The sequence below is a fragment of the Oreochromis niloticus genome, linkage group LG17 (assembly GCF_001858045.2).
Source record: "Oreochromis niloticus isolate F11D_XX linkage group LG17, O_niloticus_UMD_NMBU, whole genome shotgun sequence".
In the NCBI taxonomy this organism is placed as follows: Eukaryota; Metazoa; Chordata; class Actinopteri; order Cichliformes; family Cichlidae; genus Oreochromis; species Oreochromis niloticus.
Window position 1 is genome coordinate 36,898,465 of NC_031981.2, and position 26,570 is coordinate 36,925,034.

Below are 26,570 nucleotides of genomic sequence, written 5' to 3' on the forward strand. Positions count from 1 at the left end.
TGTTTTTCTAGTAGAACATTGTAACAACTTTTATTCATTTCACCTGTCAGCGGTTTGAAACCTTCTGATGGGTTTAGGACTCAGATAGGCACTGGGGAACATCACTTAAACAGAGGGAGCATAATACTGCATTTAAAATCCAGTGAAACACATTCAGAAGGCAAACAATTGAGAATCTATTAATACGTCTTGTAATAAGGTTGCTTTTTTTTTTAAATACACAGCTATTTTAAGTGGTGCATAGAATTTTCCGAGTAAGAAAAAAAACTTATAAATGAATAGGTCAAAAATACAACAAACTATTTACAAAGATTCAAGTATGAACAGTATTCAGAGCAAAACCAGTAAACAGCTGCATGTTGGGTTTTCATACAGGCACTTCTGTTTCCAAAGAAAACAAAGAATAATGTTTGTATACTGCTCAGAAAATAAGTGAACAAGTCAGTTTTTGCTTAGAATGAGAATGGACCCATCAAAACGTTGATGACTTTAGTTTCCATCCCATTTCCAACTTTAATTTTCAAGATTGTCTGGTGTGTGACTTCAGTGTTCCTGTATTTTTTGAGTGTATATAATATAGCAAGTACAACACATAAAATGCTGAACATTTTATAGTTTTGTATGTAATGTCACTTTGTTTTACACAAGTGCTTTATTAAATCAAACACAGAACAAGTCATAACAAAAACAACAGAAAGCCTCTTTGGCAGAGCGTTTTTCCCCTTCAGTGGTGAGGTCTCGGAGAGGAGCTGTACCTTTCCCCTGGTCTGCACACAGTGAAACACAGGACACACCTCAGAAAACCTGGTCATACGTGTACACACTGCATTGCTTTGACTTAAAAAAACAAACAAAAAAACAGCAAGTTATCAATGACTCTTTAGTCAAGCTCTGTTGTGAAGCCTCAAGCTAAGCATATTCATGTTATCTTAGCTGTTTAAAACCAGACATATTAAGCCCAGACCACAATTTTCACATTATATTTGACATGGCCTCATTCAACCTGTAAACTAATACTAGTGATTTTACATGGACATTAAATTTGTTAAATAAACCTTTTGGACTTGAGCACGAGTTAACAAAGCGGTGTCAAATTCAGCAGCAGATTAAATACTCAGAGACCGGAGCCAAGGCAGTTTTCCCATATGTCGAAACAAAGGTTACTCCTCTCTGCTGGCCAATGGAAAGTTAGAGGGATTTCGGTACTGGTTTCACTGTTCATACCTGGAAGCTTGTCTCATCTTTTATATGCAGTCAATATTAAATGTTGAGCATCACCTTTTGTTGGCCATGAAGCTTGTTTCATTCTTCCACTTGTAGCCTTTGCTCACAGGATATCCTACATTTAGAAACATGCAGTCAAGATTAAACATATTTAAAATAATAATTTTGAACTTTACTATTATTAATATATGAATCAAATCAATTAAAAACATTTTAGAGACTTCAAAAGTACACACTTTGCTCTAATGGAGCGTCCTGATGTCTGGCCCTCGTTATCTGTATGGCTTCATCCTTGGGCCTCTTCATCAGAGGAGGTACAGACTCAGAGGAGCTGTGTCTCCGTTTGTGTGGCTTGTCACGTTGACTTGGTCCAGCTCTGGCTTCCCTTAGCGACTCGTAATTGTTCCTTGCTCTCAGGTTACTCTCCAGACTACTCTTTCGGTCTCTCCTGGTTGGCACAAAGCTTTTTCGCCAGTCACTGAACACTTGTTCCTTTGCTGATGACTGCATGGATGTGGAAGATGGCGGGCCCTTTGTAGGAGTGCGAGACCGATTTAATGTTGAAGCGTTTCTGTCAGAGTGAGTTCGCTGTAGTTTGGATGAGGACGAGCATTGCCTGGAACTAGATGAGCTATGGGCAGACCTAGAGAATGGTTCTGTATGGTGTGCGTCACTTATAGGCTTTGGTTTGGATACAAGCTTTCCTTCAGCCCCTTGTTGTTTCTTCTTTTTAGAGTCAGTCTTGCTGGTTTCTGTATGGGTCTCTGGAGTCGCCTGGGATTCATTTTTGCCTCGCCTTTGGACTGTAGACTGTTTTAGAAGTTTAAAGGACTCACTAGGCGGAGAAGACTTCTGAACAACAAAGCGAGGAATCACAGGAGTCATAGTGGAGTCATCCTCGCTATCAGAACAGGATGGACTAGCTTGTGCATAAATTAAGGTATCATCGCTGTCCTCAGTTTGAGACGAGATAACTCCAGTCTTTCTCCTCTGCTTCTTCAGGTCTCGTTCAACCTTCCTGTCCATTGTGTTTGATGTCATATGTCCACTGGCCTTTTGTTCAACATGCTGATGGCAGATGGAGCCCATGCCCCTGTCTGCAGATTGGGGGTTCTTGCGTGGGCAGTCCATGAACGGTGGACTGGTTTGTATATAAATCAAGGTATCGTCGCTGTCCTCCGTTTCTGACGAGAGAACTCTAGTCTCTCTTTCCTCTTTGTTAAGGTGTTTTTCTACTTCTCTTTGCACCGTTTCTGAGGTTTGCCTTTGCGCCTTTTGTTGAACGTGGTGATGGTGAGCTTTAGTGATGTCTACCTCCGTGTCCACAGACTGCCTCTCAGAGCGCTTCTTTGATGATAAATTCATTTGGGTGTTTTGGCTGGCACAAAGACTATTTTGTGCATCATCACGATGTTGTTCCACGATTTTTGAAGTAGTCTGTTTGTTGTTGTTTTGTTGAACACGCTCAGGAGTCATTTTAACTTTAATCAGTTTTCTCTTCTTTATACTATTTGATTGGCTAAAGGTTACATCCTGTTTCTTTTCTTTTATCTGTGTTTGCTGAGGTTTGGGCTGATGCTGTGACTTTGGTGAATCTGCACAAGGCATACTCGGCTCTCTGTTGTTTGCTTTAGGACTTCTATTCTTTTCAATATCCCTCACTTGTTCTCCACATGAAGTACTGCCTCCACTCGCTGGCTCAGAGAATACACCTTTCCTCTTTACCTGTCTGTTGCTTTGTTTTTCTTCATCATCACTGTCAAATATTACTATAACACTTGGGTCATCTGAAATGTTTTGCACTTTTATACCATGGTGAGATCCAGCATTATTACACTTTTCTGTCCTTTGTGAAAGGTCAGAGTTCCCACTCTGGATCACTTTGTTACAACATCTGGATAATGTAGATTTAAGTCCATTGGTTTGACAGTTTCCTTTCACAGTTCTGCACTGACCATCAACAGTTTCAGGAGAAGGTTTCTTCAGTTGATTAAGGCTGGCAGCTCCACTGTTCTCTATGCACACAGAGAACAATCTCTTTGTTTTTGTCTCTGGACAGCTTTGGACACCTTCATCCTCTGTGTCAGAATCAAGGTTGATGATGTCATCCTTTTCTGAAGGCTTGCTTCTGTCCCCCGTTTGACTTTGTTGTAAATTTGTCATCTCATGGTCTTCATTTTCTTTTTCAGAATCAGAGTCATTTTTCTCTGCTGATGCAGGCACTGACAGGTTATTTAACAACTGTTTGGACACTGTCAGATAGTTACGTCCTGAATCAGAAGAGTAATCAGAACTATCTTCAGTTTCACAACTGTCATCAGGATCACTATGTGATTCCCTATTTTGCGGTCTATGAGCTTTTGTCTCAGTTGTGCCCCAGGAAGAAGGCACCATGAAGGATTGTTGCATTGTCTCTCTAGATTGTATGACTTTTGCTAGATGAGAAGGTGTGTCAAAAACCTCCATCATAGAAAAAGCAGAAGCTGGTACATGGTTTGGAACAGATCTGGGTACCTCACAGACAGCTGGATTTGGGTCACTTTGTTTCACCTGGTCTTCATGCTCACCATCATGCTGTGAAACAGTTTCTGGGTCAGCCTGGCCTTCATCTGCTGGTTCCCATTTAACATCTAACACGCTAATAGGCATAACTAGCCAATCATCGTCCTCATCAGTCTCCTCTTGGTCTTGTGCATCAGAAAGGGGGCTCAAAGAGCAGCTTGCTTGCCAATTTAAATGTTTCTCACTGTCACATTTAGGACATAATAAACGTTCAAACCCATCCTCCGTTTCAACAAAACATGGACAAGAGCAATGTTGTGCTATGCCAAGTGTTTGGTTCTTTGGAATCTTGGCCTGACTCTGCACACCTCCAGACTGCGTAATGCTGGCTTCAGACACTTCACATGAAGGTGAAGGCAGCTCCTCATCATTTTTATCAACTTCTGGATTCTCATCTTCACTTATATCTTCATATAAAGGTTCCTCAAACCTTACTTCCTCTTGGTTTGTGTTTAAAAGATGCATGCCCGGCTTTGATAATTCTTCAGTGACTGAACTCTGTTGATATTCTGGATCATTTCTACCTGCAGCAAAGAATGTATCCACACCTTCAGGTCTAGATGGAGGGGTGCTTTTGTTGACTTTATTCAAAGGAATAGATATGCTTAAACCTGCTTGTAGACACACACCAGTTGCATCCTTCTCCACATTATAATAACTTGTTTGGCTGCACACCGATTGCTCCCCCACAGAGACTAATTGTGTATAGTCAGTTTTAACAGTTATTGAATCTAGGCTGGAAAGTGCAGCTGCGTCCTTATATTCAACATGGTAATACTCTTGGTCTTCAGTCTTCTTTTGTTTGTTTACATTTTCATCTTGATCTCCAGTGCCTTCGGTTTCTTTGAGTCTTTCCCGCTCTCCTTGTGAGGAACTGCAGCTGACCATTAATCCTGGGTACTTCTCAGTCTCTTCTGGCACGGTGACTCCAGAAACTGCTGACACAATCACTGGATGCTCTGCTTCATTATTTATGTAAGTGGGAGCAACCTCCGAGATGACATGTTGATAATCTGTGGATGTAAAGAGATGAAAGTTACCCATGAAACGTCTTGATCCATGCACAATCACCCAGGTAAGTAAATCCCTAAAAGTTGATTTTGTCCATCTGGACGTGGCGTTTTCAGTGGGAGAAACGTTTCATCCAGGTGACTTCTTCAGTCTCAGCTGACTGCAGGTTTCCCCAATCTTATAAACAGTACATTTGCATAATGACTGAAACTAGCAGCACTGAAGGAACAATGGGCTGGGGGTCAGTTCATTAGATCATTAAGGTTGGGGAAACCTGCAGTCAGCTGAGACTGAAGAAGTCACTTGGATGAAACGTTTCTCCCACTGAAAACGCCACGTCCAGATGGACAAAATCAACTTTTGGGGGTTTCCCATGAAACAAGGTCATGTTTTCATACTGGTAAAATTTACACTGAAACACTTCTCAAATTTTTAAGAAAATGTCTTGAGCTGTCAACAGCAGAGTTTAGTGTACCTGCTACATGTTTCTCTGATGCAAATGTATCACATTTCTCTTTAGGCGTGGGAGATAACTCAGTTCCTTTGCTTTCCTTCACTTCATCTTCTTGTCCGGTTGAAGTAGTGCACTGCTCAGTAAGAACAGGGCTGAATCTTTGCCGCTCGGTATAATCCTCCATTCTTATATTCAACCATACTAACGCAACCTCCTCCTCGATATAGTCATTAAGTTCATCATTTGTCATCCCTTTGGTTTTTTTAGCTTCCAAGACTTCACCTTCGGCTGGCTGATTCCTGAGAGAAGAAGGGGAGAGCTGCTGAGAAGGGGTGGAAACATTTCCTTCTGAATGATCTACGATTTGTTTCTTCTGTCCACAAACTTGGGGGAGGGAACTTCCCACTTCCTGATTCTCAGAACATTTTTCCTCTGAAAAATCATCGACATTAGGTTCAGTCTTGGAAGATTTGAAATGAGCAGATTTCTCTTTGGGCGAGATGCAAATTACTGGGGATGATGTGGAGGCCTTGTTCTCATGTACAGAAGAAGATTGATCTTGTAAAGAAAACATTTGGGATCTCTCTATGAAGTGGAGCGGCCCTTGCTTCAGCCCAGCATTGTATATTAGAAACTTTTAGGAAATGTGAAGTTAAAGTCTCAGTGGAAAATTCCACAAGCTGTCCACTTTTGCCAGAAGGATGTCTTATGAAGTTCTCAAGAGAGGATATTCATTTGTGTTAAACAAGGACATGTGCTGATGAACTCAAGCCAGTATTTCTTTTTGTTTGATCGTCACTGCTATACAAACTAAATGCAAAATCCTTGGGTTTGGGGTGCTGTAATTCAGTGCACAATTGTGATTTTTGTAGACAGTGGATTCCATGGAATTTTGGGGGGATTGTGCACTGCTTTCTTGACAACAAGTCACTTCAGATTTTTCAAGATGCACAAAGGCTACCCTGATTTGAGTTCCAATTGTCAGGTGAACCAGGCTGTCCTGAGGTCCTGGAGCACTGAGACTTCCTTGGCTGTTGGGACATTCAGAAAGTATTGCCTGAAGAGCAGTCTTTCAAACGATGACTTCAGTTAAGCACTCCTCTTGTCTAGGAAACAAGACAAATAAATGAGAGTAAATAAATAAATTAGGCGACTAGATGCACATTCTTTTAATATATACTTCACCTGAATTATTAGACTCCCCCGGGGCAGGAGAGCTCAAAATGAAAAATCTGCATATATTTAACAATAGACCATTTTTTAAAAACATTTTTGATCTATGAAACTGAAATTTTACAGCAATCATGATACATGTCCAAACTTTAGACCATAAAATTAAATCAGAAATGACCAAGCAGAAGGTCCACAATGTTCTGAGAAGGAACAAACATGATCCAGCTGTATGTAGCACAGACAAACCCTTTAACCCTTCATTCATCGTGTTCTGTGTGTACACCTACAATACAGGAGGCAGAGCACTTTGTGCAGAGTGGATAAACTTGGAATCCTGGGAAGTTTTCCAGCAGCACCGAGCAAAGCACAACACAAGCGTGCCAGCGAGAAGTCTTCGTGCATGCTGCTGTGCACTGTGATGTACCTTCGCACAACCAATTGTAACGAAAACTACAGTCACACTAAGTTCAAGCACGCAACAAAAAGATTCTGTGCAGTTCAATGAACTTTATGACACAAGTTTCCCTCCAAGCCCTTGAGTAAGTCATTCCATTCAACAGCTCTGGGGACCTTGGAAGGAAAGCAGTGTTGTGGAACCCAAACAATCTAGTACATAGCCTCTTTTTCATTAGTGCCTACTTGGATCAACTCGCCACGATCTGCCACTGTCGCGGGGTCCTCTCCTAAACTTCTCCCGAACAAATACAGGGGTAGTCAGGAAGCATTCAGTGTGGATATTTATTCTGCCGGCCTCCCAGGTGCACAAAAGATTATTTACAAAGAAAATAAACAACTAACTTAATTCAAAACAAACATCTATATACAAAACAAGCGGCTGAGCCAGTCTGCATGTTACCCTCACTGTAAAATCTCACAGAATGCCCAGGTAGGCCCTGACGGCCTCCCTTTATACCCCATTGCCCCTCCCACTAGGCATAATAGTCATCCCTTTATCATTTATTTCCCCAAAACACTCATTTTTCCTCCGTTTCTTTCCAGCTGTATTACTACAATACATATATATATATATATATAAAAAAAACACCCAGCACGCCCCTGCGGGCGGTTTATCCTTCAAGCTCGGGTCCTCTACCAGAGGCCTGGGAGCTTGAGGGTCCTGCGCAGTATCTTAGCTGTTCCCAGGACTGCGCTCTTCTGGACAGAGATCTCCGATGTTGTTCCCGGGATCTGCTGGAGCCACTCGCCTAGCTTGGGAGTCACCGCACCTAGTGCTCCGATTACCACGGGGACCACCGTCACCTTCACCCTCCACATCCTCTCGAGCTCTTCTCTGAGCCCTTGGTATTTCTCCAGCTTCTCGTGTTCCTTCTTCCTGATATTGCTGTCATTCGGAACCGCTACATCGATCACTACAGCCGTCTTCTTCTGTTTGTCTACCACCACTATGTCCGGTTGGTTAGCCACCACCATTTTGTCCGTCTGCATCTGGAAGTCCCACAGGATCTTAGCTCGGTCATTCTCCACCACCCTTGGGGGCATCTCCCATTTTGACCTCGGGACTTCCAGGTTATACTCGGCACAGATGTTCCTGTACACTATGCCGGCCACTTGGTTATGGCGCTCCATGTATGCCTTGCCTGCTAGCATCTTGCACCCTGCTGTTATGTGCTGGATTGTCTCTGGGGCATCTTTACACAGCCTGCACCTGGGGTCTTGCCTGGTGTGATAGACCCCAGCCTCTATGGATCTTGTGCTCAGAGCTTGTTCTTGTGCTGCCATGATTAGTGCCTCTGTGCTGTCTTTCAGTCCAGCTTTGTCCAGCCACTGGTAGGATTTCTGGATATCAGCCACCTCCTCTATCTGCCGGTGGTACATACCGTGCAGGGGCCTGTCCTTCCATGATGGTTCCTCGTCTCCCTCCTCTTTCTTGGGTTTCTGCTGCCTGAGGTATTCACTGAGCACGCTGTCAGTTGGGGCCATCTTCGTGATGTATTTGTGGATGTTTCTTGTCTCATCCTGGACTGTGGTGCTGACACTCACCAGTCCCCGGCCCCCTTCCTTCCGCTTAGCGTACAGCCTCAGGGTGCTGGACTTGGGGTGAAACCCTCCATGCATGGTCAGGAGCTTTCTTGTCTTTATGTCAGTGGCCCCTCATCCTATATGAATAGGATGAGGGCCTATGGAGATATATATATATATATATATATATATATATATGTACACACACACACACACACATTTATGGCCACTTCCAGACAGCCTACAGTGTTTCACAATAAGAAAAAAAAAACACAAACAAAAATAATGCAGTTCATGTGACCTTTCCAAGCGCGCGCGAACCCACTATTTGAACCCCGGAACACCATACCATCGGCTTGCATAACCACTCGCATAATCGGCGATCACGGAGAGTCTACGCGACCGGCCTTATTAAAGGTAAGCAAAAAAAATATGTTGGCCACCCTCTGTGCCGCTCAAAATATACCTCTCACCCCTTTTTTGTTTATCTGCCCGGTTGACTAAAAGACGCGCAGCCACGGTAACCCAGCGCGACAATTGTAGAAACTAATGGTGGTGGTGCGTGTATGCGCTCAGATCAGCTGTCTGCGGCCCGGGACGGTGTAACTCTGTCACAGCCACAATTTTTAGAGTTTTCCGTTAGGTCAAAATACCTGGTACCAGGTACTAAAACAGTATCTGCTTGGCCAGGGTTCCAAATTGATCCGAGCAGGTACCAAAATGTGACATCGTCAGACTTAGGGCTGCTCGATTATGGTAAAAATGATAATCACGATTATTTTCACTGAAATTGAGATCTCGATTATTTGACGATATTTATTTAACAATAACAATGTATTGAATAATGGCTTTAAAGATTGTCAAAAAATAATCTAAAATAGTGTGCAAATACTGATTACAGTGCAAATGTTTGCAATATAAAAAATAAATGAAAAATGTAAACATCAATGTTTAGTGAACTTCAAAATACTGCACAATATTTGATCCACGTCTGACTCCGTGAACCCATAATGTTTCCTCCAATGTTCCCTCTAATTTTTCATGTGTCTGAGCGAACACACAAACTCCCTGAGCGTCCCTTGGACCACTGTGAGCGACATCAGACGTGTGCACTGTGGTCACGCCAGCATCTAATCCATCCAAGTTACATGGTTTATTAAAATAATCAAATTACAGCATTTACATTTATGTTAGACTACTTTTAATTAACTGCTTTAGCCCACTTACAATGAAAATGTAAAAAAAATCTAGTCATTGACCTGTGTAGTATGTTAACACTATTGGAAGTAAAAATAACTTGAACTCCAATTTTGAAAACACAACTTTCTTTAAAAAAAAAAAAAAAGAAAGCTCTGACTTGTATTATGAGTCTGTGGTCTGGGAGAGAGTCTGTAACTCTGTCTGCCAAATACAGCATATAATGACCAATGTTGGGCAATTAATTATATGGTTACTTCTTCAAAAAAGTAACTCAGTTTGGCAAACAACAAAGTTTTTTGCAGCTATTTTTTTTTTAATGCAGCCAAGGTGGTTTTTTAAATAAACATTTCAAACTATTTACAGAACAATCAGCTGTTCTGCATCAAATCTGATGCCACACAAATTATTTGTGCCACTCCAAAAAATCATTTGTCCACTATGAGATAAAGGAGAACAACAGCCTGATACCTGCAGGCCTGACAGCAGGAGCTGTATCACTGCTGTAACACCTGTAACATTCAGCAGCCGCCTCATTGTTCTGACACACACAACAAAACTATTGACTACACTACACACTAACTACACAAGATTTGCGCTAAACGTCTCAACCGTCACTCCTAAAACTTCCCCCCGTTTCTTAACAACTAGATGCCACGTTGCCATATCATTTTTTGATTGGTCGACACGGTACTTTTTTCGACCAATAGGAAAGGGTGGGGGGTTTTTTGGTTTTGTTTTTGCTCACAGGCGGAGAGCGCTTTCGAGCGTTTTCGTTTTTACCGTTTCTTCCCGCAGTAAATATAAACAACGACAGTATTCAGGAAGAAAACCAAACATTGCAGATTTTTTTATCATAACTCTGGTTTTACGTGGCCGATCAACACAATTTAAAAACTGGTATAAAGTCCACACTTTTCCCGTCAGTTGTTCCGTCTGTCCTGCTCACATCTCCAATGGTTGGACACGTTGTCATTAATGTGGCTTCACTGCACATCAGCCACGCCGCTTTGCTAGCTAAAACACCGGTGTCGGGACATAAGGACGCTGTCATAGCCTGTCAACGACGTTGATTGGCTGCGTATATACGAATGTAAATCGCATCATTGGCTGGACTATGGGATAAGGTGGCATCGTTCTAATCCCATACAGGAGCAGCCAGTCACTCACTGACTAACACTGCAAAACAGAATTGTTAAAGTTTTTATTTTAATTTCAATTCAGGTTAGATTTTTTTTGTGCGCAACGCAGATTTTCTGTGCGCAGAGACCGTGCCAGCAGTGCGCAATTGCGCACGTGCGCAGCTTAGAGGGAACATTGGTTTCCACACCACTGAAGTCGTTTTACCTCTTTTCAACCAACGGCATTCTTTCTTCAGCAGCCATTATCCTCTCCTCTCCAAATAACTTCTGCTTAGCTTTCCGAGCTTCCCTCGGGTCCTCTTAATTGTTGTGACGCGTGTTCGAAACGCAGAGAGGTGCGCTCGATTTGCCACACGGAGCAGCGCGAGAGTAAAGCACGAGGGAGGTGCTAATAATCGGCTCAGTCATTTTTAATGATCGTTGAAAACCCAGATCGTAATCGAGATTAAAATTCGATTAATTGAGCAGCCCTAGTCAGACTGCATGCCCCCGATTGGCTGATCAGTGGCGTCATTCGATGAGTCATGAGAGCGTCTCATTTGCCATTTTTGAAACCTGGCAACGAGAGAAAATGGCTACAAAAAAAGCAAAAACACCCCAAAACAAACACAACGACGTGGTCCCCCCGAGTCTGACAAAAAGCCATAGATCGAGCAGCAGGTATATTGTTGCCTCGACGCCCGCCTTTTTTGTAGGGTTCATGTCACATATTAATTACGTCATGGGACACTTGGCTGCATTGCTATAACAACAAACATGCATGTTAGGTGATTGTAATGGAAAACCAGTCGATCTGAGTTTAGTCGTGCTGAGCTGATCTTAGTAGGTACTAATGAAAAAAGCAGCTATAGAGCGGGCGCAAAAAATGACGTACAAGCAGAGCGCAGCAGCCAGCGCAGAGCATGCCGTTTCTTATGTGAAAGGCCTTTTAGAATTCTCAGACGATGCTATAATTCCTCCCTGCCTAAGGACAGAAACTAAAACTTTATTAACAAATATTATAAAGACACTGAGATACTTTACTAACGCTAAACCTCCCAGAAACTCTCTGGAACCATCTGTGGTGGTCATACTGACGACTTTCCTGCAACAACAGCAGTAATGGCAAGAAAAACTCATTTTGGACGAAGTTGTTAATTCTGATGTAATTTCAATTTTATAAACAAAAGATAAGCAAAATTTCACAAAAAAGTATTTAAGGTTCAGTTTTAAGGGTTTTGTTAGCTTAAAAATTTTGATTATTTCATTACAGACTAACATTGAATATATATTCAAATTCATGAATCTGCAAAGGGTACAACAAACAACAACTAACCCATCTAAGTAATTTAACTACTGTAGAACAATAAAGTTATGGAAAAGTTTAAAATTAATTTCAGATAATGTGTGACATTTGTTAAACTAAGATGGATCGAAGGCAATTACCAGGACACTGTACAGGAAGAGACTGTGAGAATGCAGAGCAAGAAAAACTACACTTCTGCAGAAGAAACACCTTGAAGCCAGACTAAAGTATGCTAAGGATAACTTGGGAAAAAGATTCTACACACTGGTAGCACTTCCTTTCTCACATGAGATGACACTAGAGCTCTTTGGACTTAGAGACAGACATACAACACAAAGGCAGTTGGTAGAGATGTGGAATGAATACCAAAAGGATCGAAGTAAAAATGCACAAGATGATTCTAAATTAGCACTCTGCAGGTGTCAACCGCTCCTTTGAGTGGTAGAGACTGAGGGATGTACACTTTTGTGTCAGACAGAGGGGGGAGAGGGGTCTTTACCCATGGCAAGATGCCCTTCTGTGCAGTCCTCCAAGATCCTGACTGCATTTTGAGTTCACCGGCAACGAGTGAACCACAACAAAAGTCAAAGTCACATTTATTTATAGAGCACATTGCTGTTGACTGAAGTGCTGTACATTTAGTACAGCAAGCAGTCAGAACAAGCAGTAAAGCAGTACAAGAACAAGTAGTCAGAACTCATTCTGCTTTAAAAGCCAAGGAATAAATGTGGGTTTTCAAACATGTTTTGAAAGTGTCTAATGTTGGGGAGGTCCTGATGTGAAGAGGCAGTTTGTTTCACATTTTAGGAGCAGTCACAGCAAAGGCCGACCTCCTCTGTGCTTTAGCAGTCCGCAGATGATCTTGAAACAGTCTACCAGTTCAAAAGATCAGAAAGGTATGAGGGTGCTAACCAATGTAGCTGCAGTCAGCTAACAGACCTCAGACTGACACCTGAATAAAGACTACGTATTACAAAAGTCAAGGCAAGATGAAATGAAAGCATGGATCGCTCTCTAAGTCTCCAAAACAGAGGAATGGCTTTACTTTTGCAAGTAGATGCAAAGCAAAGACAGTAGATTTGATTACAGCCTCAAAGATTTTAAAAAAGTAGCACAGCCAGTGGGCGTAGTTACAATTTTCATTGTTTAACACTGTTTCACTTAAGCTTTTTATAGGTTATAACTACCCTCTCCTCCGCAGCTGGCTCACGGACCAACAACAACAAAACGAGCAAGAGCTGTCCACTGACCAGCTGTAACACAGACTTCCTACACTGCCTCCATCTAACAGCACTGGGCGATGATGCGACGATCGGGACATACGTCATCGTAGCTGTGACTAGAGGCGCCTTCAGCCAGGGCTCCCCGAAGCGTCATATCCCATATAGAGTGGGTCGACTGAAGGGGAACCGTGAGTACGTTCAGGAACCATTTGAATTAAAGTGGTTACGAGGAACCCAACTTTTGACTTACGCATTTCAGATTAAGAATATGTCACATGTTCAACAACAAAGACTGTGGCTCAACCTACCTACGCTAACGGGGGTGTGTGATTCGTTAACACCCCGTTATACTTTTTAATTGACACTAGCTTCTTCTTTTTTCCTTTTTTTTTTAAGAACACGCGTTAGCCACGCAGGGTTACATACGAATAGAGGCGTGTTATATCTTTTGAACAGTAATTAAAAGGTCAAAAAACCAAAACGTCGAGGTTCTCATGTTGCTCCTCCTTACCACATTTTTCACAATGCAATTCTCATCGTCTTTGAAGCGTGCACACAAAACAGTGCAACGGATGAAAGATCAAATTCAATGATAATGCTTGCTACCAGCAAACTTACGTACCACGGCAAATAAGTTCTTACATCTTGGTCAGAATTGTTTTCCCTCTAAACCTTCTTCTTCCGTTTCTTTACGTTTTCTTCGGACGTTAATGGCGACTGGAAAACCGACTGACATGCGCATTAGCGCCACCTACGGGAAGGGCATGTGGATGAAGCACAGCGTGCTTCTCGTCTCTCTTCCACATACTTTGTGCAATTGGTCCATACATGTTTAACGCTTTCTTACGGAAGCGTAGAGCTATACTTTTCACGTTTGAACAATATAATATCACGTTATTACAATATGCATAATTATCACGTTCGTACAATATATTTATATTGTACGAACGTGATATTTATATTGTACGAACGTGAAAAGTATATTGTACAAACATGATAGTATATTGTACAAACATGAAAAGTATCTTGTTAGAACAATAAAGTTTTCACGTTATAACGTGATATACTTCTATTTTTCTTTTGCCTGGGTGGCAGCTCTACGCTTCCGTACTTTCTGGTGTATTACATTAGACACAGACCTGTTGGGTATTTTGCTATTTTATGGAGTACATGGTTTAATCCTGTATGTTCTCTTTTCAAGGGAGTAATAAGCATCGTGTTCTTTGGGTTCCTGCCTTATTATATTCACCTCGTTTTGAATATTGTTAGTTATATACACCAGTAATCCTGGTGTATATAACTAACTTCCATATATGATTCTAAATGATATTTTAACCTCAGCTCTGCTTGTTAACTTCCTATCATTTTAATGAAATGTGCGTTTGCAACTCCACCTTTTCGTTCCCTTTAACCCTACATGTGCAATAATCCAGATAAATTACACTTCTGAAACCCTGATGTGGAATTCCAAAAGCATGTGAAAGATGTGGTAAATAATATCCAGTCTACATGATAATTTTCCAGACTGATTGAAATATGCTGAAAAGCTATAAGTATGATGAAACTTTGATTTTGGTTATTTTCTTTGACCTACTGCAGTGCAAACATTATTCCCATTAGTTTAATGCTGCATCCTGAAAAAAGATCTGTTCTATTCTTCACTGCTACATATTGAGGGATATAAAAAGCAGTACTTGCAGTACTCATCTGTAAATATATATTTTCTTTGAATTGCTGTTGATCTTTATAGTCTTGTATTATTGCCCCTTCTGATATTTTTGATTTTTTTTTTCAGGAAGAAAAGAAAGTGGCTTAAGGGTTTAACAAATCTTCAGGGAGGAATGGGTGACAATGACACAATCAGACTTAACCACCTTTGCCAAGGTCATTATGTTTTTGGTAGCGTGTGTGTGCATGCATGTATGTCTTTCTGTTTGTAAACACAATAACTAAAGCTTTGAAAAAATTGTGAAACGTTGTTATGTCGTAGAGGGAGATCACTGTAATAAATTTATTGGTCTAAATTTGACAGAAACACTTAAGTTAGACACTATGATTCTTGGAAGAGTGCTGTGTGTTCTCAATATATAGAAAGTACTTTATAAGTACCTTTTAAAATATATCATGGTCATTTTGTTAAGCCATATAGAGCTGCACACACTCCCTTGTGTAATGGCATTGTCAGCTATATGTGTACTGTCCAACCAAATAGGAAGTCCAATACCCACTTACACAATTTACCATTTACTCCTAGTTTTCTGAGTTTAACCTGTTCAAACCAACTTTATCATATTTGATACATGAGTTTTTGAGAGGTTTTGAAATGTCTTTTTTTTCTAACTAAACCAAAATAAATTGTGCAATGCATTTTAAGGAATAAGTTACAAAAAATGCATGAAACAGCAAACTTGAAACAAATTAAAACTAATGCATTTATCAAAAAGTCTCCAGATCTTTTTTTAAGACAAGTGCAGGCCCATTTCCAAACTTTGATTCATTTTAAAAGAATGATTTGTTAATGATTTGGGAATTCATTTGCACTAAGGGAACATGTGAACACTCTCAGAAAGGAGACAAAAGGTGATCTGGAATCTGTTTTTAATATAAAGTAATAATATAAAGAAGTAAAAAATAGCAATAATAATAAGCAAGTATTATTATTAAGGTTTGTTATACACCCACAAGACAAGCTCGGGTAACAGGACAAGATGTGCTGTTAACATAAGAAAAAAAAATGTTTCCCAGTCTTTATAAATTTGTGCCCAGCACCAGATAGGGTCAGTCTGATCTTCTCCAGCTTCAGATGATAGAACGCTTCCTTAACCCAGTCCATATGAGAAGGTGGAACTGAAGAGTATCACCTCAAAAAGATCAGCCTCCTGGCCAATAAAGTTAAGAATGCTATCGAGTCTTTATGTAGATTGAGTGAAGCTGATGATACACAAATTATACAGTCACAGCATCTGGAACAATATTTCTTCCAGTTACCTTGGACAGGGCATCAAAGACTCCAGATCAGGAAACCCTCAAAGATGGAGAGTGCCAGAATATATGAGCATAATTTGCAGAAGAATGACAGCGCCTATCACACAACGGAGACATTGGGTTATATATTTTAGTGAGTCAGGCCTTAGTATAATGAGTAGGGTGTAGGATCTTACACTGAGCAAAACAGTGTTTAGCACAAATAGATGACTAGGGAGAACAGGAAAATCTTTATATGAACAGCGAACAAAGTTTTGAACCTGGAAGTATCTGAAAAAAAAAATGGTTCCTAAGTAATGAAAAGTTTGCCATCAATTGTTCAAAAGATGCAAAAGATGAATCTAGATCTGCAAAAGTCCTAATGCCCAACCTGGCCCATGCAGTGAATACACTATCTTGTAGAGATTTGGGAAGCAGATGGTTCCCTATTAATGGTGCTTTAATAGAGGGCCCCTGCAAACCAAAAATGTGTCTAAATTGGGTCCAGAATGTGAATGTGAACATTGACCTTTGTCCTTTAGATGCAGATGGACAGCCGAGTCTTGTCCCATCGAGGCAGCTCTTCACTGTTATTCTATTCTTATAGCTAAGAACAGAATTGATCCCCTTGCAAGGGCAAATTAAAACTTTACAAAAACAACTTGTTTGTGTAGTTTATGTCAGATGATCGGCGGAAACAGGATGCACCTGAGCTCAGTTTTGAGTATCATAGCAAAGGCTTTGTGCTTTTCTTGTAGTTGATGAGGTTATTTTATTTCTTCTTCCAGTTTCATAGCCAAACTGCAGAATAAAGAAAACAAAGTACTTCAGACAGGTTGCTAACTGAGGCAGCTTAACATTCACCATATCAGCAGAACCTGTGCTTCTTGTACTTGTAGCCTAATGGTTCAGTTTGCAACAGGTGACCAACACTGAGAAGGTCTGCCTTTAGGTGGAGACAGCCCGGCAATTCCACCTGTGAATATTTGAGAAAAAGAGAGGGAAGGGAAAAAACAAAGAAACCAAAAACTTCTTTTGAATCATAACACAGGATTTAATGAACCCTGTCCTGTCTGGAAGCTTTTGCGATTATGATCTGAAAGCACTGTTGTGCCAAACACGTTTTGCTTTTCCAAGAACCGTTCTGTAAATTCTCTACAGGATCCTCTTGTTCAGGGTTGATCTGTTTATTTCATCATGGGGTGAACCCCTCCCTCTGTGACCATGTCCCACAGGGACCCAGGCCCAGCTACACACACACACCATTCGCTCACCCATACATACCCACCAATGACACACAGACGCACGAAGCCACACATGCAGACACACTGACCACTCGCCCCTCAGATGCCAGCAAGCAGACTGTTTAACCTAACTGTTGAACAGTAGTGCTCATCCACCCCCCTAACTGTCAATGTCTAAGATGCAGATAAAAATGAGGGGCAGATAACAGTTAAGGGGTGAATGGGGCCACTGCAGCAGTCCCACCCACAAGCCTCTGTGTGTGTGTCACACAGTGGAAATGTGTATTTATCTTGTATATTGTTTTATTTTGATTTTTAGTGTTTATTTATGAGTGTCGTTTTATTTGCATGGTTTTATTCTATTTCTATTGCATGGTTTTTAGTGTTTTATGTGACATGGTTTTTATCCACTGTGGACTGGCTGCACATGGGACAAATTAGCTGATAGGGACCACCTGCTGAGGCATGGGTGTGTCCAGAGGTGGCCTATCAGCTGTGTAAAGACCTTTTAAAAGCAGGCTAGCTGAGCGCTGAAGAGAGAGAGGCCTCAGACTGGAAGGTTAGTGCTAGATGGCCAGTGTGACACAGCGACCCGGCGACCCGGCGACCCAGTCCTGACCTCATGGAACGGCAACGGTAGGAGACAACGCGGGTGACTGGCAGCAGGGCAGAGGTTTACCTCTGCCTGCATTTGATACCGACGCAAGGGGAGCTGTGGCGGTGGTCGCATAATGGATTCGGGTGCAGAACGCAAGCCGGGCTGGGAAGTGATGGGCCAGCGGAAGGACAAGAAGATGGGAGGCTCTTTCTTGTCTGCCGAAGATGAGGCTGGCGTAGACTCTGCTTTAAAGAAGAATTCCCGGCCTGCTGATGGACCCATAATGAACATGTGGCATAATTATAGCAGGGGGCTTTTAATGAATGTAGTAGTTTTACGAGTTTTAGAATTGTTTTATTTAGTTTTAGTAGATAACATTTTATTTCATACATTTTAAGGGTGTTTTTATTTGTGCTCCCTGGCCTAGAAATAAACTGTTTCTGATGAGACCTGCTGCATCTCTGTGCCCGTGGTATCTGACTCGCCTGCTCCCCCTTGTATTTTAAAGAATCTTTCTTTTTAGCGTAAAAAGTCCGCCCGTGTTACATGTGTGTGTGGTAATATGTTGTGAACCGTAATGGACGATGAAGGAACTGATACCAGTTACTGCCCCTCACACTCACCTCGTTTATATTCAATAGAAAACTTCTGGGACATTGAATATCAGACGTTTCAGTAGGAGAAAAGAAGTCAGTCATCCAAGCGTTTGGACGTAGCGTTTCCTCCCACTGACAATGACAGAATCAGCTTTTTTGGATTTCCTTACCTGAATGATTGAGCAAGCATCAAGACTGTGTGTGTGTGTGTGTGTGTGTGTGGGGGGGTCATGCAAAGTACTTACCATCATTTTTCTACAAAGTGGACCAGCCTGCTGCATCATGTTTTCACTTTGTTTCCATCATTCCTAAACACATTAAACTCACTGGCCCTTTTTACTCTACCTGAGCACTCAAGGCATTATGCAATCGACTCACTCACCCTTTCATACAAGCACTTTTTTTCTAGGCTGAACTACTTTTTAGCTAACATTCACATTCTGATGGATGCATTAGTAGATGCTGCTCTACCTCCTGAGCTACAACCAACCCCACCCCCTACATATCAGGATAGCCTGGACTCAAACCAGGCCTGTTCAGAATGTGTACATCCTCATCATTGAAAGGCTGGCCACTGAGTGTAGGTGTAAACACACTGCAGAGACCTGGCCTGATGAGTTAGCTCTTCTGTGGTGTGACATCCACTTAGCCAGAGGCTGTTTGGTTTCCCCGATGAATAAAACACAGCAATCCACTGGCCGCTGTATCCTTGGGGATGGTGTTCAGTCTGTGTTGTATTATACTGATGCATAGCCAATTTAGACCCATTTTGGGGGTGCTTGAGTATCATCAGAGCACCCCTAAAATAACCATAGTTGTAATAACAGCATATTTTTGGTTATTTTCTAGAATTATCTTCAAATGTTACATTTTTCTAATTTGTCTATTTACAACAGAACAGCATAGAATGAAAACAGGTTTTATGACCTGATTTCACCCATTTGGTGCTCCCATTACTGATGGCAATTTCAGTCTCAGCCTGAGACTAAAGAAGTCACTTGGGACGAAACATTTCTCCCACTGAATACGCTGCATCCAGATAAACAGAATCAACTTTCTGGGATCCTAATGGAGCCTGCATCAACACATATCACATGTCCAGTATGATTTTTTCCTTCATGCAGTTTCAAACTATATCTTTAATTTTTTTGAATGCAGTATATGTGTGACGTCTTCTGAGCAACTGTCTGCAGGAACTGCAGAACAATGTCAGACATGTGTGTGAGGAAAACATAAATCAAAAGAAAGAAAAAGTAATTATAATGTCAGAGGAAGATGAAAGAGTACAATGTGTCTTTACAAACCAGGCAAATGAACAGTGAAACTAAAGAGATTACATTTATAGTCTCAGAGGAGCCTGAGAGAGAACATCAAGAGAAATGATTAACAGAAACTAAATTTTATCCATTTTTAAGTTCACTGTGCAAAACAGAACTGACAAGGTGTTCCTATATATGACTCTAAGAGCACACAACCAGGAGAGTATGCACAGTTGTTATCTCACATACAGGGAATTCCACAAAACCTATGCAGCGCATGGATAAAGGGAAGATTTCAGCAACTTGAAGCATGAAAACATAAACTAAAGACACTCCTCCATCATGTTCGGTTAATCACATGATTTGTGTGATGGGGCACTCCTCAGGCTGATCCAGGAACAGCGTCTGAAACATGTGGTTGTAGAAGTCAGGGTGGTAGAGGCAGGCCCGGGCACAGTCTGGGCTGAAGTTCAACTCTAGGATCTGAGGTTGTATTATACGTTCACCTGAAGGATGAGAACACATACAGATAAATAAATGATTCACAGGCTGATCACGTAGTGAATAAAGTTTTAGTGTGATAAACTGATATGTGCAATGTCTTTTTACAAAACTACACCTGTTGTGGCGCCAACAGGTGTAGTTTTGTTAAAAGACTGTAAATGGGCCAAAACAGCCAAACACTTTCCAAAGATACTGTCTCATTAAGCTCTCCGAAGCTCACAGTAAACACATTTCTTGTTGCCATATTCCAGGGAAGACTGGATAAGCAGACAATAACTGCAAAATATAGCATGTCTTTATTCTGTCTTCCTTCTCTCATCCCAACCAATCACAGCAGATGGCCCCGCCCCTCCCTGAGCCTGGTTCTGCTGGAGGTTTCTTCCTGTTAAAAGGGAGTTTTTCCTTCCCACTGTCACCAAAGTGCTTGCTTTTGGGGTCATGTGATTGTTGGGTTTTCCTCTGTATGTATTATTGTAGGGTCTATCATACAATATAAAGCACCTTGAGGCGACTGTTGTTGTGATTTGGCGCCGTGTAAAGAAAACTGAATTGAATTGAAGTCTAGAGACGGACACTTTATTCCTTTATTCTGGTTCAGATGCACCTGGTTCTAACCAGGTCACGATTACAAGGATTCAGACTCTGGGGTGGGGACTGCATGTTTAGTTTTTGAAAAAAATCTGTTTTGAGTTGCTTTTCTTTAATCTGTATCCTTCTCCTGTCACTTTCAAAAAACCTCTTTTATCTGTAGCCAGTATCTCGGCTCTTTAAGGCCTCTGAAATGTTGATAGATACTACAAGGGCTCATTTTGATTTAGTCATGAAAGTGATCTCTTTTACATATTTACTACACAAATATAGACATTCTGTTGGAATTGATATTTTTTATATTGTCATTCATGCTTAGAAATATATAATCATCTGTATGCTGATAAAATCATATCCTTATTAGATCTGATAAGATTCTGTGTGCACTTGTGCACCATGAGATGAGAGGAAGCAGCCTCAACGTTATAATTTCCACTATAGCTTTAGAAACCAGTCTGTCCTGTTCTGTTTCTTAAAGTGCAAGACTTCACACCTTTAAATGTTCATCTGAGATATGATCTATTGCAAGTTCCTGTTCTTATCATTTAGCAAGACGCTTACTTTCCTGCATACCTCATACACACAGTTTAAGTTCATTGAAAGGTCGTATGTCTATGTATGGTATAGCTGGAAACACACACACACACACACGCACGCACGCACGCACACGCACACACACACACACACACACACACACAGTATACAGACACTGATGTTGTTCAGATATGCCTGCTTAAGAATGTCACATGTATTTGTAATTGCATATTCATGAATGATTGCTTGCTGACAATAAAAGGGGCTGTAGCGTAGGAATCAGTCGAAGTTGGCTAAGGACAGGTGAAGGCCTGGGCTGACTTCCCTCATGAGCCACAAAGACAAAGAGCTCTGTCTTGTCTTGTTTTGTCGTGCAGTTATTGAGTGTCTCGCGTTCCAGCGGGGTTTGTGCCTAGACAAACCCAACACATTCACTCAATTCTAGCTGTGCATCACGTTGAGTGTTAATCACATGGAAGGTTCTACCAATCATTTAAGAGAGAAAAAACCTTGCATCAAAATTGGACAGCTAACATCCGGTGTCACTGACATCCTGATTTCTTCACCCTCGACCCGTGGAGCAAAGGATGGAAATGCCTCTCATGCAGCCTGACACCATCACACTTGATCTAAACTTGTGACGGTAAAATGCTAAAATGCAACTTGCTTGTTAAGTATTTAAACTCATAACCCCACTTTAAGCCCTTTACTCGATGTACTCGATGATCCTTTTATCTTGCAATCTTTACTTGTACATTGTGGATTTTCTCTGAGCTTTCCAGAAAGCTTGAATGATGGTAAAACATGCTTTGCACAGCTTTTAAGTGAGTCTGTGTGATTCTTTTCTGCCTGGGAATGCATAACAGGACAAATCTGCAACCTGTCATTCTCCGTCTCAACTTTGATTGCAGCAGAATCTCAAAGTTACAGAATCTTGTGTTAATGAATTTGGGGAGACAAAATAAATGTAGAGAGATGCTCCTAGAGGTCACAGAAGAAAAAACACGAGCCAGGTCAAATGGCTTTGAAACAAATCTGGTTAAGGTGCCATTCCTCTGAGGCTCAAAGACAACTGGCTTTACCTTTGATGATCAGTAGGATAAATGCTCACCATTTTGTCCTCTACTCCACTTTAGCATGAGGTCTACAGCATAGATGGCCCGGGATGAAGGATAGGGACAAATACCATATGGTGCCGGTCTAGAAGTGGCTGCCTCAAAGAGCTCCTTGAAAGCTTTAAATAACTCTCCCTGTAAAGAATAATGGACAAAACCAAGATTTGATTACGATAACCATACTAGAAATAAGGCCTTAGAGATACTGTCACACATGCTTCATATTCTGTGCAGATGCTGATACCTAATCTGCAGATTCTAGCAGGTGGTGTGAGGGTTTAATATACACCTGGAAGAATCTTAATTTGTGCTAACATGCTTGGTATCAGTTCTTATAAACAAACCATTTCCTTAAACCCTCAGAAAGGCATCCTAAACTGAAAAGCACTTAACATTTTCACTTACTTCCACTACTTTCCATGGATACTGTGGGTACTGCTTCTCAAACATTGGGATGAACTCATCATAATGCACCTACGAAAGGGACCCATTCAAACTGTTATTACTAGACTTTGATGACGACAACAGCTATGGCAAGACATGCAAATTAAAAAAGGGAAGATACCTGCTTAAGCTCCACCCCCTCAGCATAGTTCATGACAGTGAAGTGCTTTTGGTAATCATCAAAATGGTCCAAGGAGAACGGTCTAGGCAGAAAAAACAAAAGATCAGCCATCATAACAGGTGTAACTTAGTGAAGAGCCAATCAATGGATAAGAAACAAGACAATCTTAGGACATGAAAGAAGAGACAGAAACAGTAGTTGATTTATTTTGCTAGTTTTGGTTGGTTTGTAACTTCTATGTTGACTTTTGATACATTTAATTAAATTGTGCTGTAATTTTTTACATCAAATGTAATAAAAAAAACAAACCAAAACAAACAATACTAATGAGTGCCACAAAAGCAGTGTGTGCCATCTGACTGTCTGCTTTGCTTTGCTTAGTGTCCACAGATTGTTAACTATGGATGTAATCCAGCTAGCTATGAAACAAAGTCTGAGAAAACAGAAAGACACTAAAACAAAACCTCCATTTCACAGGAACGTTCAAACCCAGCAATCACATCACAATTTCATCATTTGTGTAGAGAAAGGTACCCTACAGGAAAGAACTCTTTTTGTATGCATTTCTTACCTGTTGGCGAAGCGCAGCCAGAAGACATTATAGGCATAGAGACGCAGAGGCTGCACAGAACGCAACATCAACATGTAGCGAATGTCAAACTTCACCATTCCCACTTCCTCCCTGTTGAACAGTACTGGATCTTCCAGATACTTACACACCACCTGGAACATAAACAAATGTGAGCTTTACAGTCCTGACAAAGAGTGAATCTTAAAGTCATGCAGCACAGAGTCTGCAAGTCTGTATCCCTTTGAAGTTTTCTGTGATGGAAATTTGTTTTACCTTAGTGTATCGATCATGTGTTCTGATAATAGTATATATAAATATATTAGTTACAGATAGAAAGGATAGCGTCAGATATGTCTTATGTGGTTAAATAGCAAATGGAGTGGTTCCTATACAGCGCTTTTCTACTTTACCTGATCACGTTTTTCTGTGCTAATCGAACATTCACACTCTTACTCTGATGGGTGCATCAGAGAGCAACTTGGGGGTTAGCCTTGCCCAAAGATATTTGGCATGCTCACTGGAGCAGATGGGATCAAATCACCAACCCTATTAGCAGATGAACTATAATTACTGTATTATTTTTGTAAAGTAATGCAGTTTTATAAAATGAGAATATCTATTAGTTAATGAAGTTAACAATAATAGTTAATAACAGCTAATCATTGAGGGGTCTGACAAAATGCTTTTGCCATTATGTAATCTGTAATTTCCACATAGTATGCTGATCAGTGTGATTTTCAATGATTAAACTGTAGTAGAGACGAGCAAACATAGTGGCAGGTCTGAGAGGAAAAACCCTTTGTTATGAAAATGATTTTAATCTTTTATACATGATTGCATTTGAGCTTATTAAAGAGCTGTGGCTCCTGGTCAAGTGAGGGTCAGAAACTCTTGGCAGGCGTTAATGATCAGCCAATACACGGTGAGGAGGACAGGAGCTCTGAAAGGAATCGCAACACACCTGCTTACATGACAAACGCCTAGAGTTATTTTTATCTTTTATTACTTATATCCTTTTGAGTAAGTTTTAAGTTTCATTTATGTTCATTGTAAGTAAGTTTCCTTCATGGTTTGAGTAGCATCAGTTGAGTGTGACATTTAGTCTAGAAGTCACACATAGTTCAGCTGTGTACGAGCGCAGGCCTTATGTCTGGCGAGGGCGAGAGATGTGAGGTGAGCCAGGATGCAGGAGAGGTCATGACACATACATAGCATACACAGCAGGCACCCACACACACACATACACGTACACACCATAGTAGATTCATTTTAGTAGGTAAGAAGTTAAGATGTGTTTTTGCTGCAATTGCAAATTGTGCCGGCATATTGTCAGATGGTTACAGGACGTGCATCAGATGTTCTGGGAGATAAGAATGCGTTCATGGTGTGACACCGGGATGGAGATGAGACGTAATGTTCTTAAAACTATGTTAAAAGTTACCGGAACATTTTGTGGTTTAGGTTGACGTAAGCTGTATTGTGTCTGCTTTGCAAAAGAGGGGGCTTTGTTGTCTTACCCCTATAAAACCTTTGTCTAATTATTGTAAGTTCAGTTCGATCACTGACTTTGCCCAGCGTCGGACTCCGCGCGTGTAATCAATAAATCTTCGCTTTGATCATACCTTCTGGACCAGAGTTGTCATTTGCTTGTGAGCCCTCCGTACTCCTTTTCTCCAATTTTTGAATCCTTAACATCATGCATAATTCTGATGTGCGAACGTCAGTGTAAGTGGTTGTCTGTAACTCTGTGTTAGCCCTGCGACAGACCGACGACCTGTGCAGGGTGTAAGACTAGTTTATGGTCATTCTCATCACACTGCTCTTCTCTTTTCCCAATTAATTATCAAGTCTTCTACACATCTTTCTTTGACATCATGACGTCCACCATTGAGGTCAAGCAGAAACGCTTCACACAGTGAGACAGAATGCACTTTTTGAATATATAGTCTTAGGCTAAGTTTCATTCTTGGTATCTGTGTGTACGTGTGCCATCACCTTTGGTGTACTCTCTCGCTGCCTGATTATGTAATCCAGGTTGTTGGTTATGTGTGTGTCTAGTCCACGAGCTAAATTCCAAGGCTTACAGATCCAGTGGTTATCTTCTCCCCTGAAAAAAATATAAGACAACTTTTAATTATCCAGTTAACGTCAGACGGGATTTCCAACAGTGAGGTATAACGACAAGAAAATTCCATTTTCAGGTTGTGCTGCACAGATTCACAAGACTGTCATGAAACTTAACTGTCTAATTACAATAAAAGTTCAAATTGTCAGTGCTTGTGAAATTGTGGCAAAAGCAATGCAAACTACTTGTGCAATCTTTGTTTGTACAAATTATGTATATTTTTAGATCAATACCTAAAGTGAAGCATGTTTAAAAAACAAACAAAACATATTTACAGGCAGAACATTTTTTGGGTAAACCTCCTGTCGGCCTTCGATAACTCAAGAGTAATTTGTTCCAAATCTGAAGAATAACACCAAGAAGCAGACACCAAAAACCCCCGTGTTAAGTAACTGGAAAAGTATGGCACAAGAAGTATCATTTATAGAAGAAAGACCCACAAAATGAGGAAGATGAACAAATAATAAATACATAAAAGGAAACTTGTGTTCAATTATTTCTGTATTGTAACACCACCTGTTTATGGTTCATGGGTTGTTCCCATTAAAACGTGCCAGATCTTCTCTGCCAATGCCAAACAGCTTAAGCTGCTATTGACTCTTGCTTGTTGCTGTTTATTAAATTAGATGATTGAAGTCCAAAGAAACAAGAAATAT

At 40.9% G+C, this 26,570-nt stretch overlaps 2 protein-coding genes and 1 long non-coding RNA gene across 8 annotated transcripts in view; 1 reads left to right on the plus strand and 2 right to left on the minus strand.

The window, feature by feature from the left end:
* LOC100712386 (uncharacterized) lies at positions 1 to 14,031 on the minus strand. 5 transcript variants are annotated; one of them, XM_025899749.1, is made up of 5 exons: positions 13,874 to 14,031; positions 5,273 to 6,357; positions 1,461 to 4,799; positions 1,279 to 1,339; positions 1 to 837 (listed from the first exon to the last, which is right to left on the minus strand). In XM_025899749.1, the coding sequence occupies exons 2-5, from the start codon at positions 5,823 to 5,825 to the stop codon at positions 630 to 632; spliced, it is 4,161 nt and encodes a 1,386-aa protein (XP_025755534.1). In that variant the 5' UTR covers positions 5,826 to 6,357; positions 13,874 to 14,031; the 3' UTR covers positions 1 to 629. The 5 variants fall into 5 exon arrangements, with proteins under 5 accessions (XP_025755534.1, XP_025755535.1, XP_005475633.2 ...); XM_025899750.1 differs by having other exon boundaries at positions 13,763 to 14,031; XM_005475576.4 differs by having other exon boundaries at positions 1 to 767; positions 13,874 to 14,029.
* Positions 11,177 to 20,386, plus strand: LOC112842665 (uncharacterized). 2 transcript variants are annotated; one of them, XR_003214592.1, is made up of 2 exons: positions 11,177 to 13,573; positions 15,047 to 20,386. It is a non-coding gene; the product is annotated as an uncharacterized LOC112842665 (long non-coding RNA). The 2 variants fall into 2 exon arrangements; XR_003214593.1 differs by having other exon boundaries at positions 11,177 to 13,443.
* ttll12 (tubulin tyrosine ligase-like family, member 12) overlaps positions 19,897 to 26,570 on the minus strand; it is a 15,114-nt gene continuing 8,440 nt past the window's right edge. Inside the window, exons 9-14 of the mRNA XM_003449758.5 lie at positions 25,785 to 25,896; positions 23,790 to 23,941; positions 23,219 to 23,300; positions 23,059 to 23,127; positions 22,650 to 22,788; positions 19,897 to 20,418 (exon numbers count right to left, since the gene is read on the minus strand). Of these exons, the coding sequence (XP_003449806.1) occupies positions 20,267 to 20,418; positions 22,650 to 22,788; positions 23,059 to 23,127; positions 23,219 to 23,300; positions 23,790 to 23,941; positions 25,785 to 25,896 (706 nt within the window). The 3' untranslated portion in view covers positions 19,897 to 20,266. The remainder of the gene's footprint in view (positions 20,419 to 22,649; positions 22,789 to 23,058; positions 23,128 to 23,218; positions 23,301 to 23,789; positions 23,942 to 25,784; positions 25,897 to 26,570) is intronic.